At 40.5% G+C, this 16,725-nt stretch overlaps 2 protein-coding genes across 7 annotated transcripts in view; one reads left to right on the top strand and one right to left on the bottom strand.

Annotated features, from left to right (window-relative positions):
* LIAS (lipoic acid synthetase) overlaps nt 1-16,725 on the bottom strand; it is a 475,402-nt gene that overhangs the window by 322,066 nt on the left and 136,611 nt on the right. The window lies entirely within an intron of this gene.
* The window catches only part of SMIM14 (small integral membrane protein 14), a 74,689-nt gene continuing 63,080 nt past the window's right edge, over nt 5,117-16,725 (top strand). Inside the window, exon 1 of one of the 6 annotated variants that reach the window (XM_082728906.1) lies at nt 5,117-5,475. Coding sequence is in view for 1 of the 6 variants with exons in the window: in XM_082728905.1 (XP_082585031.1) it covers nt 13,294-13,312 (19 nt within the window). In the remaining 5 variants the exon portion in view is untranslated. Of the gene's footprint in view, nt 5,476-12,593; nt 13,313-16,725 lie in introns of those variants that run through there. The other 5 variants (XM_082728907.1, XM_082728908.1, XM_082728905.1 and 2 more) reach the window with 5 other exon arrangements.

The following is a 16,725-nucleotide window of genomic DNA, read 5'->3' on the forward strand; positions in this document are numbered from 1 at the left end:
TAAGGGTAAGCCCTAATTCAACAGCATTAGCGTCCTTATAAGAGACGTTAGGAGGGCCTGGCACAGAAGAAAGGCCATGTGTCATTTAAAAGCCAGAAGGAGAGATCTCTCCAGAAACCAACCCTGTGGACACCTCAATCTTGGATTTCCTACCACCAGAACTTTGAGAAAATAAATTTCTGTTGTTTGAGCCATCTAGTCTGTGGTATTCTGTTATGGCAGCCTGTATAGAAACAGGCAGCTTGATACAACCACAAAAAAAGGTAAAAAAATATTAATAATTGGGGCGTCTGAGTGGCTCAGTGGGTTAAGACAATGCCTTTAGCTCAGGTCATGATCTCAGGTCCTGGGACCAAGTTCCGCACTAGACTCTGCTCGGCTTCCCCCCTTCTCTCTGCCTACTTGTGATCTCTGTCAAATAAATAAATAAAATATTTTTTAAAATATTAATTTTTTCATCACAAAACAAATGCAAGGATATGTAAAAATTCAAACCATACAAAAGTGTAAAAAGTCATAAGGAAGTCTCTCATCACCTACTCCTCTTCACCTGCGCTCCTTGCCCCCAGTAACCAATGTCAGTAGTTTTAGGAATATCTTCCAGAATGCTTTTATGAATATAGAAAGCATATATTATTTGCAAACACTTTCTTCTTCTAGACCAAGAATCAAAGTAGGGTCAGGTTCAGAAAGGGAAGAAACTTTCAAGTTTGTTAATCCCTAGCACATAATTTAACATATTCATCCATTCCATTACCATTATATGTTTAGATGATTTCTTGATTTTTTTTCTCCATTATATAAAAAGTGGTTAACTTTTTAAAAATCTATTTTAAGGGGTGCCTGGGTGGCTCAGTGGGTTAAGCCTCTGCCTTCGGCTCAGGTCATGATCCCGGGGTCCTGGGATTGAGCCCCGCAACGGGCTCTCTGCTCAGCAGGGAGCCTGCTTCCCTTCCTCTCTCTCTGCCTGCCTCTCTGTCTACTTGTGATCTCTTTCTGTCAAATAAATAAATAAAAATCTTTATTAAAAAAATCTATTTTAAATTACTTTTAGGGGTGCCTGGGTGGCTCAGTGGGTTAAGCCTCTGCCTTTGGCTCAGGTTATGGTCTCAGGGTCCTGGGATCAAGCCCTGCATCAGGCTCTCCACTCAGCGGGGAGTCTGCTTCCTCCTCTCTGTCTGCCTCTCTGCCTACTTGTGATCTCTACCAAATAAATAAAATAAAATAAAATAAAAATAAATTACTTCTGGGACGCCTGGGTGGCTCAGTGGGTTAAGCCGCTGCCTTCGGCTCAGGTCATGATCTCAGGGTCCTGGAATCGAGTCCCGCATCGGGCTCTCTGCTCAGCAGGGAGCCTGCTTCCCTCTCTCTCTCTGCCTGCCTCTCCGTCTACTTGTGATTTCTCTCTGTCAAATAAATAAATAAAATAAAATAAAAATAAATTACTTCTATACTCAAGTTTCTTAGATCCTAACACACAATGCAACAACATTATCTATTCCATTACCAGTGATCCCATAGGTTATTTCCATATTTTTATTTCATCATATAAGTGCAATTAATATATTTACAATGTTATTAACTTTTAAATTACTTAAGTTCCTAATAGTAAAATCGAGCTAATGGATGTGATTTTTATAGAACTTCTTATACACACCTAAATTGATCTTCAAAAAGCTAACTGCCAACTTAAAAATTTCTACCAGTATCGCTAACAATACCAATATTAGATACTCCTATTTAAATTTAAGATTTAAATTTAAAATTGCTTAAAAATAAAAATCTAAGAATCTCTATAAAGTAGTAGTTTACAAAGGAAATTTAATTTGCATTTATTTATGTATTTATTTATTTAGAGTAGGGTCCACATGCAGCATGGAGTCCAATGTGGCGCTTGAACTCATGACCCTGAGATCAAGACCCGGAGTTGAGATCAAGAGTTGGATGTTTAACTGACTAAGCCACCCAAGCACACCTTAATTTGCATTTTGACGAGATTGAAGATTTTCAAGTATTAGTTATTTGTATTTTTTTGTATCTCAACTCTTTTTGTGTTCATACTCTATACCTATACAAGTATTAGCGGCATTGATTTCTTCTGTATGGATATGTATGAGTTCTTCATATATTATGGTATTACTCCTTTATCAGTATTTATTCCCAGTATTTTCCAAATGTTGTGTCTTTTAATTTTGTGTGTCCATGGGCATCTGGGTGGCTCCTGGTTTCTGCTCAGGTCACGATCTCATGGGTCCTGAGATTGAGCCCTGCCTTGAGCACTCGGTTCAGCAGGGAATCCTCATTAAGAGTCTCTCCCTCTGCCCCTCCCCTGACTCATGCATTTGTACACATGGTCTCTCTAAAATGGATAAATCTTTTTTTTCACGGTTCCTTCTTTTGCCTCAAAAAGTGACATTTATTCAAAGAAAAAAATGACAAGATGTCCATCCCCTTGGTTCCCTTCCCTTCCCCCTCCTGCTCCTCTTCAGTCCCCCAGACTGAACCCTGGGTGGGGCTAGGTAGCAGGACAGCTCCTCAGATGAGGTCAGTGACATTGAGTGGCATCTCCTCAATGGAGGTGTTGTAGAAGGTCTTGATGTCTCAAAGAGTCCTCTTGTTTTTTTCTGTCACCATGTTAATAGCCACACCCTTATGGCCAAATCATCCACTGACCAATTCTGTGGATATAGTTTTCCCTGCTCGTGGGAAGGTCATAGTTGATGATTAAAAAAACCTGCTGCACATCAATGCCTCTGGCCTAGGTCAGGGGAGAGAACACGACAGCATGAGCTTGAGGAGGGGACACAATTGAGCCAGAAGGGACTGGAGTTGAGTGTAGGCAGCCAAAGGAAGTCAAAGGAAACAGACATGCCCTCTCCCCCAGCAACCTCAGGCATGCCAGATTTTCTTCCAAGTTGCTGCTTTCCTGAAGAGAGGCATGAGCAGGCCCCCTGGAGAGCGAATCAGCTTGGATTAAAATGGATACATCTTTAAGAAAATTATTTATTGGGTAACTCTTTTGGGTCCTCTACCTCTTTGGGGGCTTTGTACTGTCAAGAAACTTTGATTTACTATCACTCAAATCTTGCTTTGTTACCCCCCCCCCCCCCAAATAAATAAAAGATAATTTAAGAAGTATTTATTCAGTATCTACTATGTTCTGGGTACTGTGGTAGGAATTCTATGTTATTCTTCAAATTACTTTATGTATAGAATCACACACATTTTGTCTTTCTATTGATTAAGTTTAGAAATGTTGAGCTTTACCATTGGGCATGAACCATGTAAGACCCCGTATCACTGTCTGGGAATAAAGCTGGCCCTTTCTCTCTCATGGATTGCAAGAGGATGGTGGGCAGGGATGCAGTCATCCAATGCTTGGCTAAGGTTACAAGATCAGCCCAGTCAAAGCAGTTCCCTCACATGGCTGGCAAGTTGGTGAGGCTGTTGGTAGAGGCTCTTGTTCCTCTCCACGTGGTCCCTTTACAGAGTTGTTTGAGTGGAGGTGTGTGTACACTAGCTTCCCCCAATGCAAGCAATCCAAAAGAATGAAGTGGAAAGCTGCAATCAGTGCCTTTATGACCTAGCCTCAGAAGTCACACACCTTCGGCTGTATTCTATGGATGGGACCAGTACTGATTCAAAGGGCTGGAGGGGGACTACATTTCTAGAGGTGAGAATCACTGGAGGTTACCTTGGAAGCTGCCTACCAAGGATCCTAACATCTTAACTTTCCTGTAATATAGCTCATAAAGCAGGTATTGATAATTTTGCAACAACCTGTCCAATTCTAGTTTTGTGACATTGTTGTTTTAAACAATGTTCTCAAACACATCTGTGCACCTAAGCATTTAAGACTTTCTGTTCCACAATTAAAGTTCCACACATTAAAAACCCTCTACTATATAGTATCAGTACATAGTATCAGTACATGAACTTCATTAGGGCATTAAATCCCACCTCAAGCTCTGTAACTTTGAGGAAACAGAGTTAAAGATGGCAGAGTAAGGCCAAGAAGTTTGACTTCTACTTACTGGTAATCTGTAAATTAACGAAGAAACACTTTGAGTTTTACCAAAAACTTTTAATTTTCTAGAAATCTTTATCTGTGTGCAATACCCGCCTGCATTAAAAAGATCTTGCAGACTATACTACTAACTTGCTGAAGGTGACTCAGGCGAGAGGATTTAGAGTGGCTGGGTAGAAATTCAGAGAGGTAAAACGGCCAAGTCACAGTGAAAGGCAGTTTTTTACGGCTAACTTTCACCTCTTCTGCAAGACAGGTGGAGGATATGCCTCTGTGAAACCTGTTTGGAACTTTCGCTTTTATTTTGCCACTGGTCCTGTTCTAATTAAAGTTTGTTCATTTATGGACCTAAAACAGAGTAGCCCTAGGTTTTGCCATTCTAGAAAATTTCCAGAGCACCAAAGGTTTAGCTGGGATACTAGGAAGGCCAGAATGGGGGTGGAGGAAGGACCAAACTAGTTCCCAAAGAAGTGAGGTTTTTACTCCCCAAATAGTATCCTTATTCTGGCAACAAAGGCTAAGGGCTGCTGTCCAACAGAGCTTCCCCCCCTGCCCATTCCCCATCTCCCGAGCAGCAAGCCATGGTTGGTGACATATTCCCTTTAATATTTCTCTTGAGCTTGATTTTAGATAGCTTTCCGGGTGCAAAAATGTTAGGTCGGGTAAAAGGGTTCAATAACTGCTACATTTGACATACTTTTGTGCATTGAACTAAATTCTCATCTCCAATTTTCACCCGGGCCTAAGTGAGCCAGAAAAAATCCCCAGCCCCTTCCCCCCCAAATAACCAAACCAAAAACCAAACACTACACCACACACACCAACACAAAAACCCCACGACTCTACAGAGGTACCCTTTCTTAGCAGACACGAACTTGCGCCCACCTCTGCTTCTCCCCTCGCTATTCTAAGGGCTCGGGTCAGAGAGAGCCAGCAAACCACGCAAAGGGAGCCGCACAGCAAAGGACATTGTTCACCAAAGACGAAACAGAGGTTCCGCGGGCCAGTTCAACCGTCGCGGGGCCTCGCCCTCTCCACTTCGCTGAGCTCGGCCGCACCCCTCCCAACCGGAACTGCAACCCCCGCGCTCTGCGCCCCCACGAATAGCGTGCGGCTCGCGCCCGTAGCGAGCGCGCCCGCCCCGCCTACCCCGACGCACTGGGCAGGCGCAGGGCGCGCGCATGCTCCGCAGGCGGGCCGCTGGGGTCTCGAGTCGCTGCAATCTGTTGCGCCGCCGCCCGCGGGAGCCGGCAGATCCGGGTCTCGTGGCTTAGAGTGACGTGGTCAATCGAATCAAAACAGAGGAGGGGAGGAAGCCAGCGGCCAGGAGCAGCAGCGGCCGCGGCGTCCCGAGCAGCCGCAGCGTTCCGGAAGCTTCAGGCGGTCTTTCTGCCGAGCCTTGGTCCCGGCCCCCATCCTCCCCGCCCCGTCGGTTGTTGTCTGGGCGGGTGAGTGTCTCCCCCTCGACCACCGCCGTTTGCCGGCCCACCCTCCCCTCACCCTGATTTTCTTGGGGGCTCCTCAGGCTCTGGGGGACTGCGGCGGCTGCGGCAGAGCGGGGCTGGCTCCTCGGGCTCCGTGGTTCTCCGGCCCGTCTGGTGACTCTGCACCGGGAGAAGCCCGCTGCTGCCGAACCCGCGCCCCCCCGGCGAAGAGCGAGGCAGAGAGCCTGCGATTTGGCTTTCTCTGCAGGAAACCAGAGTCGGGGCTTAGCAGGAAAGTGGACGGTAGCCACGGGTGGTTTTATTTTTAGGGCAAGACCGTCAGCTCGGGTGGAGGCGTATAATGGAGTAAAAAGAAGAGAGTCGTAGCTGGAAGGAAGAACCCACAAACCCTGAAATCCACACTGTATCATTTACCTCTCTTTCTCTAGGTTTGATGAATTCATTAGGATGCGTCCTTTGTTGTGATTGACGAGACAGGAAAGCTGCCTTCCAGAAAGCGGGAGCTTTTTTAGTCCTTATTGTGCGAATTGAAAGTATTCCTTATTTCTTGTTCAGTAAGTGGAACCAGAGCTGACAGTAAAGAGGTAGCACCCTTTATAAGCCATAATGTGCAGTAAACTGGTTACCGGAGCACTTGGAAGTCCAGTGTTGCCGTTTAAAGCCAAAGTTTTCCAAAGTGGCTGCTTCTACGTGTGTTTGGATTTTAGCCAAGATGATGTTTGTTGGCTGTAGAAAGTCAGTATGGTGTTTTGAGTTGTCCTAGTTTGCAGAATCGAAGGTATGGCCTTAATAAGAGAAGGTGTCTTGGTTTTTGCATCGCGAGTCGAGTGAGCCTCACGCCTGTAATACCTGCGTTTGTTGAAGAGCCCTTCCAGTTTTTGTGTTATTGTCAGAAACCGTTGGCAGCTCTACATACACAATAACTTGGATGGTGTAAGCCCTTTCAGGTGTTTTAGCCTTGAGATTTAGGAGGTGGTTTCACGGCCCAGTTCAGTGGAGATTGTAGAAAGCGTGTGTTCCCTTCCACTTCAGGTGATCTGCCACGCAGATTCCTCTGGTGTAGCCTGCTTCAAGCCCTGCGGCCCTCCACACCCCTGGACAGTACAAAGGAGACCAGAGGGCCAAACCTCCTTTTCACCCTAACTTGGGACCCCCCCCCCCCTTTATTTGGTCCCCAGAGAACTAACTGGTTGAGGTGTTTCTTTGGTAAATGGCAAGAAAGAACAGCAGAAGTATGTGCTAATTGATTGCACCTTATGAAATTCAGGAAGAGTACTTAGGCATTTAGACTACTTCCTTGAAGGGTGTTTCCTTGTGTGGTAGATCATGGGCCTCTTAACAAATTTTTTTCTCCTGTGTGCTGTGTGTGCAGTTGAGATCTTTTTTCTTAATAACATAGCTAGAATCCTGCTGATTTGGATAAATGAAATTAGGTTGCCTTGAAGTGGGTTTTTTTTTTTTTAACCTTTTATGTAATGTGAACTGAATATTCTGGCTTACATGAAATAGTTTATAATTGGAGAATTATTACAGTTAATAAGGAAAAAGGAAGAAAATAAGTCCTTGATAATCCTGCCATCCAGAGATGATCAAAATGTTGGCAGTGATTTATATCCTTCCAGACTTCTTTTTTCCAGTTACACATTTTACACAAAAGTGATATTATACTGCATATGCTTTTCTGTAACCTGTTCTTCCTACATGGTAGTACTTTGGAGTGAGAATTTATGTTTTGGTGGAGAGGGACTTTTGGGCCTTAAATTTTAGGGTATATTCACTATGTGTTTGCAAAATCATAATGATTAAAATAATTGTTTTATTGTTTTTTTTAAAGATTTATTTATTTGAGAGAGAGAGAGAAAGGGAATGAGCAGTGGGGAGAGGCAGAGGAAGAAGCAGGCTCCCCTCGGACCAAGGAGCCCGATAGGGACTAATCCCAGGAGGGATCATGACCCTAGCCAGACTCTTAACGGACTGAGCCACCCAGGCATCTCTAAAATCGTGGTTTTAAAAGATTTCCTCCCAGACTTCTTTGATAACATTAAGAAGTTAACGTGCATTGTGTGTCACTGTAATGTTTTCTTGTTTAACTCATGGGAGAGCAGGGACAGAATAGCCTAAGCTGACGATAGAAAGTTTAAAAGGGTTTTACTGATTTAGTGATTTGATTCAGGTAAAGCATTAGATCTGTTCCATAGTTACACTATGCTCCAGATGCTGACCACCTGGCCAGGCCTCTGTCAGGTCCTGAAAAATTTTACTTTATGAATCACACTTAAGGGTGTTGGATGTATGCCTGTTTAGCCCAGTGCCTTCTTGGTGGTGCCAAAAGAAAGGAAATGTCCCCTTCACCTCAACTTCAGGGATAAATATTTATTAGGAAGTATCCTAAATATGCTATTAACCCATTCACGTTCCTTAGTCATAAATATACCTTAAATCTCAATTTTTATTCTGTATCTCTTGGATAATGAGTCCCAGATGCTTACTACTTATTTTGCAACTTAGTTCTTTTTCTCTGATTTGCATTTAATTATAGTGTTTAATATATGTATTCTAAATTTGGCTACTACTTCCCTTTGCTACTGCTTCCACTTTTGCCAGCTCTCATGATCTCTTACCTGGCATACTGTATTAACCTCCTGGTCTCCTAACCTCCACTTTGTCTTTTTGTGGTGCATTCCCCTTACCACAGCCTAAGAGATCCGTTAAAGTGCAAATCAGATTATGTTACGCTTTTTTTGGAAACCCTTCCATCATGTTCAGAATAAAATCCACACTACATGTTCTGGCCCTGCCTCCTTCCCTTAACTCACCATATATCCCTCTGCTTAGATTAGTATCCGGGAGCCTGGCCACGTCAGTTTCTTCCTGTTTTCCAGCCTTACTGGCACTGTTGCTGGAACTTGCCAGGCTTGTTCCTGCCTTAGGGCATTTACACTTGCTGTGCCCTGTGGCTTCAGTATTCTCCAGATCTTGCTGTGGCTGATTCTATCATGTCATTCAAGTCTCAGTTCAGATGTTTTTTTTCTTTTTTTAAAAGAATTTATTTATTTATTTGACAGAGAGATACAGAGAGAAAGGGAACACAGCAGGGGGAGTGGGAGAGGGAGAAGCAGGCTTCTTGCTGAATAGGGAGCCTGATGTGGGGCTCAGTCCCAGGACTCTGGGATCATGAACTGCGCGGAAGGCAGCCACTTTAATGACTGAGCTGCCCAGGTGCCCCCAGATGTTTCTTTGAGAAGATTACTCCCTAATTATCTCTCCATTCTCTTATTTTCATAACATTTTGTACTATCTGGAATTTCCTTATTTATATATTCTGTTTCCTATACTAGAAATTCATTTGAGAGAATGAGGACCTTGTCTATCCTTTTCACTGTAGGAACTCAGTGAATGTTAGTTGAATGAATGAACTTGCTGAGCCGGTGTGTATTCCTCTTGAACATACTGTTTTAGATTAGTTCTTTGAATGGAAGAACCCTCGTTTTTAGCCTTTTTTTTTTTTTTTTTTCCTTTAAATAGGGTAGTACCTTGATTCTCTTACTTGATGTTTGGGTTAGAGAATGGCCACATTCTATTTTATGTTCTTGTTTTTTTTTTTTAAGATTTTATTTATTTATTTGACAGACTGGGATCACAAGTAGGCAGAGAGGCAGGCAGAGAGAGGAAGGGAAGCAGGTTCCCTGCTGAGCAGAAAGCCCAATGCTGGGCTCGATCCCAGGACCCTGGGATCATGACCTGAGCCGAAGGCAGAGGCTTAACCCACTGAGCCACCCAGGCGCCACCTTATGTTTTATTTTTATGTTTAATTTTTTATTCCCCCCACATTCTGCTTTAGACTTGTAGAATTAATCCCTGGGAGGAATGGGTCCTAGGAATATGCATTTTCAACAAGCCCTTGAGGTGATTTTAATGCATATCACTGTTTAAGAATGTCTCTTGATATTGTAATGGCTTTTCTCTGGGAGATTACTTCATGCTTTATAGTAGTAATGATAGCTACCATTTTGGGGAACACTCTTATATGTTAGGTATTATGCTAAAAAATTACATGTTTTATCATTTAATTGCAGAACAACTCAGGTAGTTCTACTCCCATTTTACAAGTGAAGGAACTGTGACATAGTAAGTGGCAGAAAGTTGGGTTTGAATATGTCTGTTAATCATTGTACTTGACTGCCTCTGAACTAGAGTTTAGAACTGTACACAGTACTTTGGTTTGAAAGGCCATGTTTTTGTTAAGGGTGAGATAGTGTATTCTGTCCCATTTCCAATCCAGTCCTTAATGAAGTCCATTGTTTTGTTGGGCTTTTTAACTGAAGTTTCACAGGCAAAGTTACAGAAGATGACCTCTGCAAACACTCCTAGGTCTTCCTGCTTTGTTGTATTGAGTGCCTATCAGGCTTAAATTTTAAGTATTTGAAGTGTTTTCTCCTTTCTGTGCATTACCTTGTGTTCCACACACCAGAAACCTGTCACTTTCTGTCTGCTTGTATAGTCATTTGAATTTTTCCTGCATTTTCTCCATTAAGTTGGGTGATTTACTACTTGGGACCATTACTTGATCATCGTAAACTGAATAGATTTCTCACTGGAAGACCCCTTTCCAAATGAGTTAAAAAATTTTTTAAATTTGTTTGGTGTGTTGGTTTTTTTTTAAGGTGGGGAACTTAATCTAGAGAAATACTATCTGTCTTTAGTCTCTTCCCAGTTTTTATTTTTATTTATTTATTTATTTATTTTTTTAAGATTTTATTTATTTACTTGAGAGAGAGACAGTGAGAGAGAGCACATGAGCGAGGAGAAGGTCAGAGAGAGAAGCAGACTCCCCATGGAGCTGGGAGCCCTATGCGGGACTCGATCCCGGGACTCCAGGATCATGACCTGAGCTGAAGGCAGTCGTCCAACCAACTGAGCCACCCAGGCGCCCTCTTCCCAGTTTTTAAACCTGGTTGTTATCTGTGGAGGCTCAGGTCGCACAAGACCTTTACCCAAGCTCTGTCCTTGCCCACCTCAGGCTTCTGTAAATAGCCATATGTCTGCTCCCATCACTTCACCTTTTGTATTTAATTGTCGGTGGCTATCTGGCCTATTTCGTTGGGAGGCCCATGAGGTCAGAGAGGACCAATTAGATAATCAGTAGGCTTGCTGATGGAATAAATGAAGAAAGATCACAACTTTAATGTATGCTTGTAAAAGATGGTACATTGCTGAAAAGAATTATTTGTGATCTTTTCCCATATGATTTAATAGGACTTAGAACAAAACCTCAATATAAGATACTAAATTGTCTAAGTTGGTACTGACAAATAGTGCTCTATTAGTATATGGAGTGTAAAGGTTCTGCAAAAAGTTTAGCACTCCCAACTGTTCTTTGTTATATTTTGGCTTATATTAGGATTTTTTTAAGATTACAAAACTTCTGGGGCACCTGGGTGGGGCTCAGTCAGGTAAGCATCTGCTTTAGGCTCAGGTCATGATCCTGGGGTCCTGGGATAGACCAGGGGGGAGTCTGCTTCTCCCTCTCCCTGTCCCTCTTGGCTGCTCGCTTTCACTTGCTCATTCAGATAAATAAATCTTTAAAAAAAAATCATAGGGGCACCTGGGTGGCTAGGTGGGTTAAGCCTTTGCCTTTGGCTCAGGCCATGATCTCAGGGTCCTGGGATCAAGCCCCGAATCAGGCTCTCTGCTCAGCGGGGAGCCTGCTTCCTCCTCTCTCTCTGCCTGCCTCTCTGCCTACTTGTGACTTCTCTCTCTGTCAAATAAATAAATAAAATCTTAAAAAAAAAATCATAAAACTTCTGAGACTGTTAACTACTATAGGCTTATAAGTTAACGGTATTCTTTTGGTTTGTATTTATGTGTATATTCATGCTTTGGTCTACATAATAAATACTAAAACCATGTGAATAATTGTTTCTGTAGTTGGGCACATAGGAGTAGATTTTGCATCTGTGTAAAGGGCATTGTGGGTACTTTCAAAGCCATTTTGAAAAGTGGCTGAAAATTATTTTGAGTCTGAAATTAAAATACAGTTAACTGGTTGAATATCAGTAATAATGGCATTTACTATTTATGGTGATATTTACCAGTCCCTTGAGTTCTTTTGCATACTTTATGTTTACCTGTCACATCAGGCCTCTAAATCAGATTGTTATCCCTAATTTACACGGAAAAGAGGAAACAGGTTCTGGTGAGTTAGGTAAATTGCCCAGGATAAAGGACCTGGTACTGTTGAGATTCAAACCCAATTTTCCCTTGACCTTGGACTTTGTTGTAACGGTATTGACTAGTCTTTTGTCTTACAGAATCCTAGAAGTTATAATAAGTAAACCTACTTGTTCCAGCTGTCAGAATACACTAGGAGAATTACTTTCATGAATTGATTTGTTCTATTTAAACCTGAACTGGATATGGATTTCTTTTCTTGTTTTAAATTTTTTTTTTTCAATTTTTTCGACACAGAGAGAGAGAGAGATCACAAGTAGGCAGAGAGGCAGGCAGAGAGAGAGACGGAAGCAGGCTCTTTGCTGAGAAGAGAGCCTGATGCGGGGCTTGATCCCAGGACCCTGAGATCATGACCTGAGCCGAAGGCAGAGGCTTAACCCACTGAGCCACCCAGGCACCTTGGATATGCATTTCTAATCCATCCCTCTTAACACAAGACATCCTTGTTACTGAAAAGCTGCAAGAGATAGTAGTATATGAAGCCCAAAACAACAAAATCTATAATCTCATTCAGAAGTTAACTCTGTATGTGTATTTTCTTCCAATGTTTTATTTATTTATTTATTTATTTAAAATGTACCTTTGGTGTAAATGAGATACAATACCCACATAAGCTTGTGTCTTCATTTTGTTTTGTTTTAGTTTTTAGTTTGTTTGTTTGTTTAACTTAATTAGCTTTTTACCATGGCCTTAGAAACTTTCTAAATACTGGCTACATTTTATTATTTTTTTTGAAAGTTTTCTTTATTTTTTTAGTAACCTCTACACCCAATGTGGGGCTTGAACTCACGATTCCCAGATCAAGAGTCACATGTTCTTCAGACTGAGCCAGCCAGGCATCCCTTTACTGGCTACATTTTAGAAGATATTTTGAATAAACTGATTACTGGAGGTTTTCAGTTAATGTTGAACATGAATGTAGTTTCCAGTTTTTGCCATTATAAATGATATTGTGATGAACATTGGCTCTTAAAAGTTACCCTCAGCTCTGAATAATTAGAGTAACCGGTCTAATAATTTTTAAAAAATTATATATAAGACATTTTAGTGATTTGAAATGTAGAGACTTTAATCATAACTTGACAAGTGTATACCACATGCATGTACTTATACTTCCTAGAAAATTTACATGAGAGTTTTTAATAGACATTGCCTTAGAGGAGAGGCGAGTACCTTTTACTTTGCCTTTTTTTTTTTACCTTTTTGTATTTGAATTTTAAAACTGTAAATGTGTATTACTTTAAAAAATTTATTTCTTTGAAAAATTAAAATCTTGGTTCTAAACTAATACCCAATTAAAAAATATATAATAGGGTTTAAATTTTGTTTATAACATTTTAAACTTCAGTGCTTTTGTTTTGGAGAAAGTTACTTTCTCATTGCTTATTTTCATATTGACTTTTCATTTCCTTTTTTAAATTTAGATCAAAGCACAGATGTCTCAGCTTTGTAAAAATACAAAACGAAGCTGATTTTTGCTTGACTGCACTCATTGACAAGTACTACATGTATAGTGTTTCCAGAATTTAATAGCTAACATAGCTAAAATGTTTCAAGTCAGGATAGGAGTGCAGTAAACATCCTCATGGTATGTGCACCAGACTTAGAGGTCAGTGTTCTGCCTGCTGTCTTGTTTTATCTTACAACATACTTTTTAAAATATAAGTTATTTTTTTATTTATTTTTTGCATAGTATGTATTTTGTTTCTTACTCTTAGCAAAGGTAATGTAAAAGAAAGTGACCTGCTTAAAATTTTGAAGACTTTAAAAAAACTGTGATGTTTATTCAAATTTCATTTTTTGATAGTATTGGTTTCTTTATCTCAGTGGTTCTGAGCATTTTTCCTGTCATCGTGAATGGCATTTATGTGCATCTATGTATAGAAATGTTATCTAGCCATAACATTATTGAGAGGAGTTACATGAGGTTGGAGAGCAGAAGCCATAATTCCTTTCTGTTGAAGAAATCATATAGGCAAGCAAATGAATGAGATAAAAAATCTTGATTCCACTCTTAATTTATTTGAATTATGTAAATCATTCACAAACTTACGACTTGTGATACACTTCACAATTTCAGAACACAGTAATATTTTGTAATACAGCTACTGAAAACTGTTTTCTTAACTACATAACTTCTATCCACTGTGATTTGGGATGATATCATATGGAATTTTTCTGTCATCTTCTGTTGAATATTTGTTTTTAACTTAGGAAAAACAACCTTTTTTCCTTAGTTTAAAATTTTCTTATTCAGAATATGACTTATATGTACTTTTTTTTTATTTTTTAAAGATTTTATTTATTTATTTGACAGAGATCAAAAGTAGGCAGAGGGGCAGGCAGAGAGAGAGAGGAGGAAGCAGGCTCCCTGCAGAGCAGAGATCCCGATGTGGGGCTCGATCCCAGGACCCTGGGATCATGCCTGAGCCAAAGGCAGAGGCTTTAACCCACTGAGCCACCCAGGCGCCTGACTTATATGTACTTTTGAGTAGAAATTTTAAAAAACATTTCAGAGTATGAAAATTTTGGTTATGATATTGGTTATGGTATTTGATTATGATATGAATATAAACAAAGATCATTTGTTTGAAAAGTTTTCTTTGTTTGACCATTCATGATAAATCTTACCCCAGATCTTGAGAGAATCTTCGGGATTGTACAAAAGTAAAAAACAGCCAGAAAGGGAAATTCATAGGTGAGGGACCAAGATTCAGAACAGAGGACTTCTTTCTGCTCTTTTTCTTTTATGCAGAAGAGTGATAGCTGAGCCTTACGGGAATACAAACATACCAAAGCAGTATACAGAGATCTTGGGCTGAGATTTGAGGATAAATTTCAAATCTAAGGGCTTAGAGTTGAATTGGCCTAGAGCATTTTATAGCTTAAAAAGCACTCTCTTACACATTCTCATTTGATCCTCAAAACAACCCTTTAAAAATAGTTTCTGTTATCACGCCTGTTTTATAGATAGTGAAACTGAAGTCACAGAGAAGCTAATTTATCCTTTTCTCAGTAGTGCCGTAACTTGAATCATGTATCTAAGATGAACTCTTTCTGCTATCCCATGATGTTTTAGCCTAAGGTGATTCCTAGAATACAGTCAAATAGGTAAGGGAGGAAAAAGGTCACTGAGGAAAGAGAAGGTAGTGTCTCAGACATAGGGAAATAGGGACACATTAACTGAGTTTCCAGAAGAGTGGTGGCAGCCCTGGGTCGCGTGCCGCAGAGATGTGGAGGAATTGAAGAGCTGAGGAAATTCTTGATGACCTCCAAGTGTTAAGCTTTCAGAAGCGATGGGATAGAAGGTTAGTTGAGGAGAGTAGTTCTTTTCTTCGATTTTAGCTTTCTCCTGAGAAGTCATTTGTCTGTGACATTTATTTTGGCTGTTAATTATATGCTGGTATGTAATTATTATTCTGTGGGTTAATTATAATTAATAATTAACTTGATTGCAGGCTCTTAGAGGTAGGGGATGCCTTTTATTTCTTTAATATCCTCTAAATTCCTCTTCCAGTTACTTAGTCCCCTGAAACTTGTTAGATATATCCTTCCGAGGAAAGGAGAACTAAGAGAAGACATGGGTTTGAATCCCATGTCTGCTTGGTGATGTTGGGTAAGTCGCTGAAGCTGTCTGGGCCTCAGTTCTTTTGTCTTTATTATTTTTTTTTTTTAAGATTTTATTTATTTATTTGAGAGAGAGACAGTGAGAGAGAGCATGAGCGAGGAGAAAGTCAGAGGGAGAAGCAGACTCCCCACGGAGCTGGGAGCCCGATGCGGGACTCGATCCCGGGACTCCGGGATCATGACCTGAGCCGAAGGCAGTCGTCCAACCAACTGAGCCACTCAGGCGTCCAGTTCTTTTGTCTTTAAATGACAAGGTGAGAACTGCTGCATCCCCAAAGTTTTAATAGTACAACTTGTCAAGTTGTGATTTGTTGAATTATGAGTAAGCAAAGACTTGTCATTCTCTCATGTGTATCTTACCCATACAGTGATGTCTTACACAACAAGCCTGTTGGTCACATTCACCTTGTTTCTTGTATACATTCGCATTCCACTCTGTGGAAAGTATTTTGTTGTTATCCTTTCTAGCCTGCTTTAGTTTTTTCCTTTTGAATTGTATGCTCTCTTTGAAAGGGTGTTTTAAAGGTTTTTGTTATCGTAAAAATATTTTGTAAGAATTTCAGAGTTGTGTTTTAATTGTATTTTTTCTTGTAAATGGCTCTAGATGGAACAGTATAGGGTCATCCTGTTGGGATCGGTACAGGAAATACAAGGAATTTGTAACTATAATTGCTTGGCTATTAATTTGAGTTTTAGAACTTGTCATGATAGAATCCACGGAGTCTTAACTCCTAAGAACAAAGAATTGTGGCTATTTAGGCTATATAACGGGGTTTATTTCAACATTGAAATTTTTAAAATGTCTTTAACTTCTCCCAGGCATAGCTTTAGCACAATTTTTAGTAAATGATTGACTAATTTGAACTTGTGTCTGCTTCCTTTCCTTGCCCGTTTCCCATCAGAGATGCAAATGTGTTTAAAAGTATGTCATTAGTAAGAAGTAATAGGAAGTCAGTTGATAGTTATGTAATTTCTGTATTGCTCCGAAGGGATCTTTGTAAGAGTGAAACAAATGGTGGTAGCGGGATTGGTCATATCGGACAGATGTGGAATGCGTCCTGATCAGGAATTTACATTGTGACTTCCTGTGCAGAGCTTATCTCAGATGTGTGACCATGGTCAAATTGCTAGCTTCCCTGAACCTATTTTCCTCATTTAAAAACAGGGATAATTCTGCTTTGTCAGAAGGACTGTTGTTAGTATGTAAAAAGTACTTAGCCATTATACAGGCAGATATAAACTATAGGTATGGCTATGTTTGATTGAGATCCATTTCCAATAAAAGAATAGAGCAAGTGAATGTATTACTAAGAAGTGTTGTATTTGAGTGAACTTGAACATCTTATTACATTGAGATGTTGGGTCATCCGATGAAAGTAATCCCAATGGTAGTGT

Source organism: Mustela nivalis, assembly GCF_964662115.1.
Source record: "Mustela nivalis genome assembly, chromosome: 4".
Classification (NCBI taxonomy): Eukaryota; Metazoa; Chordata; class Mammalia; order Carnivora; family Mustelidae; genus Mustela; species Mustela nivalis.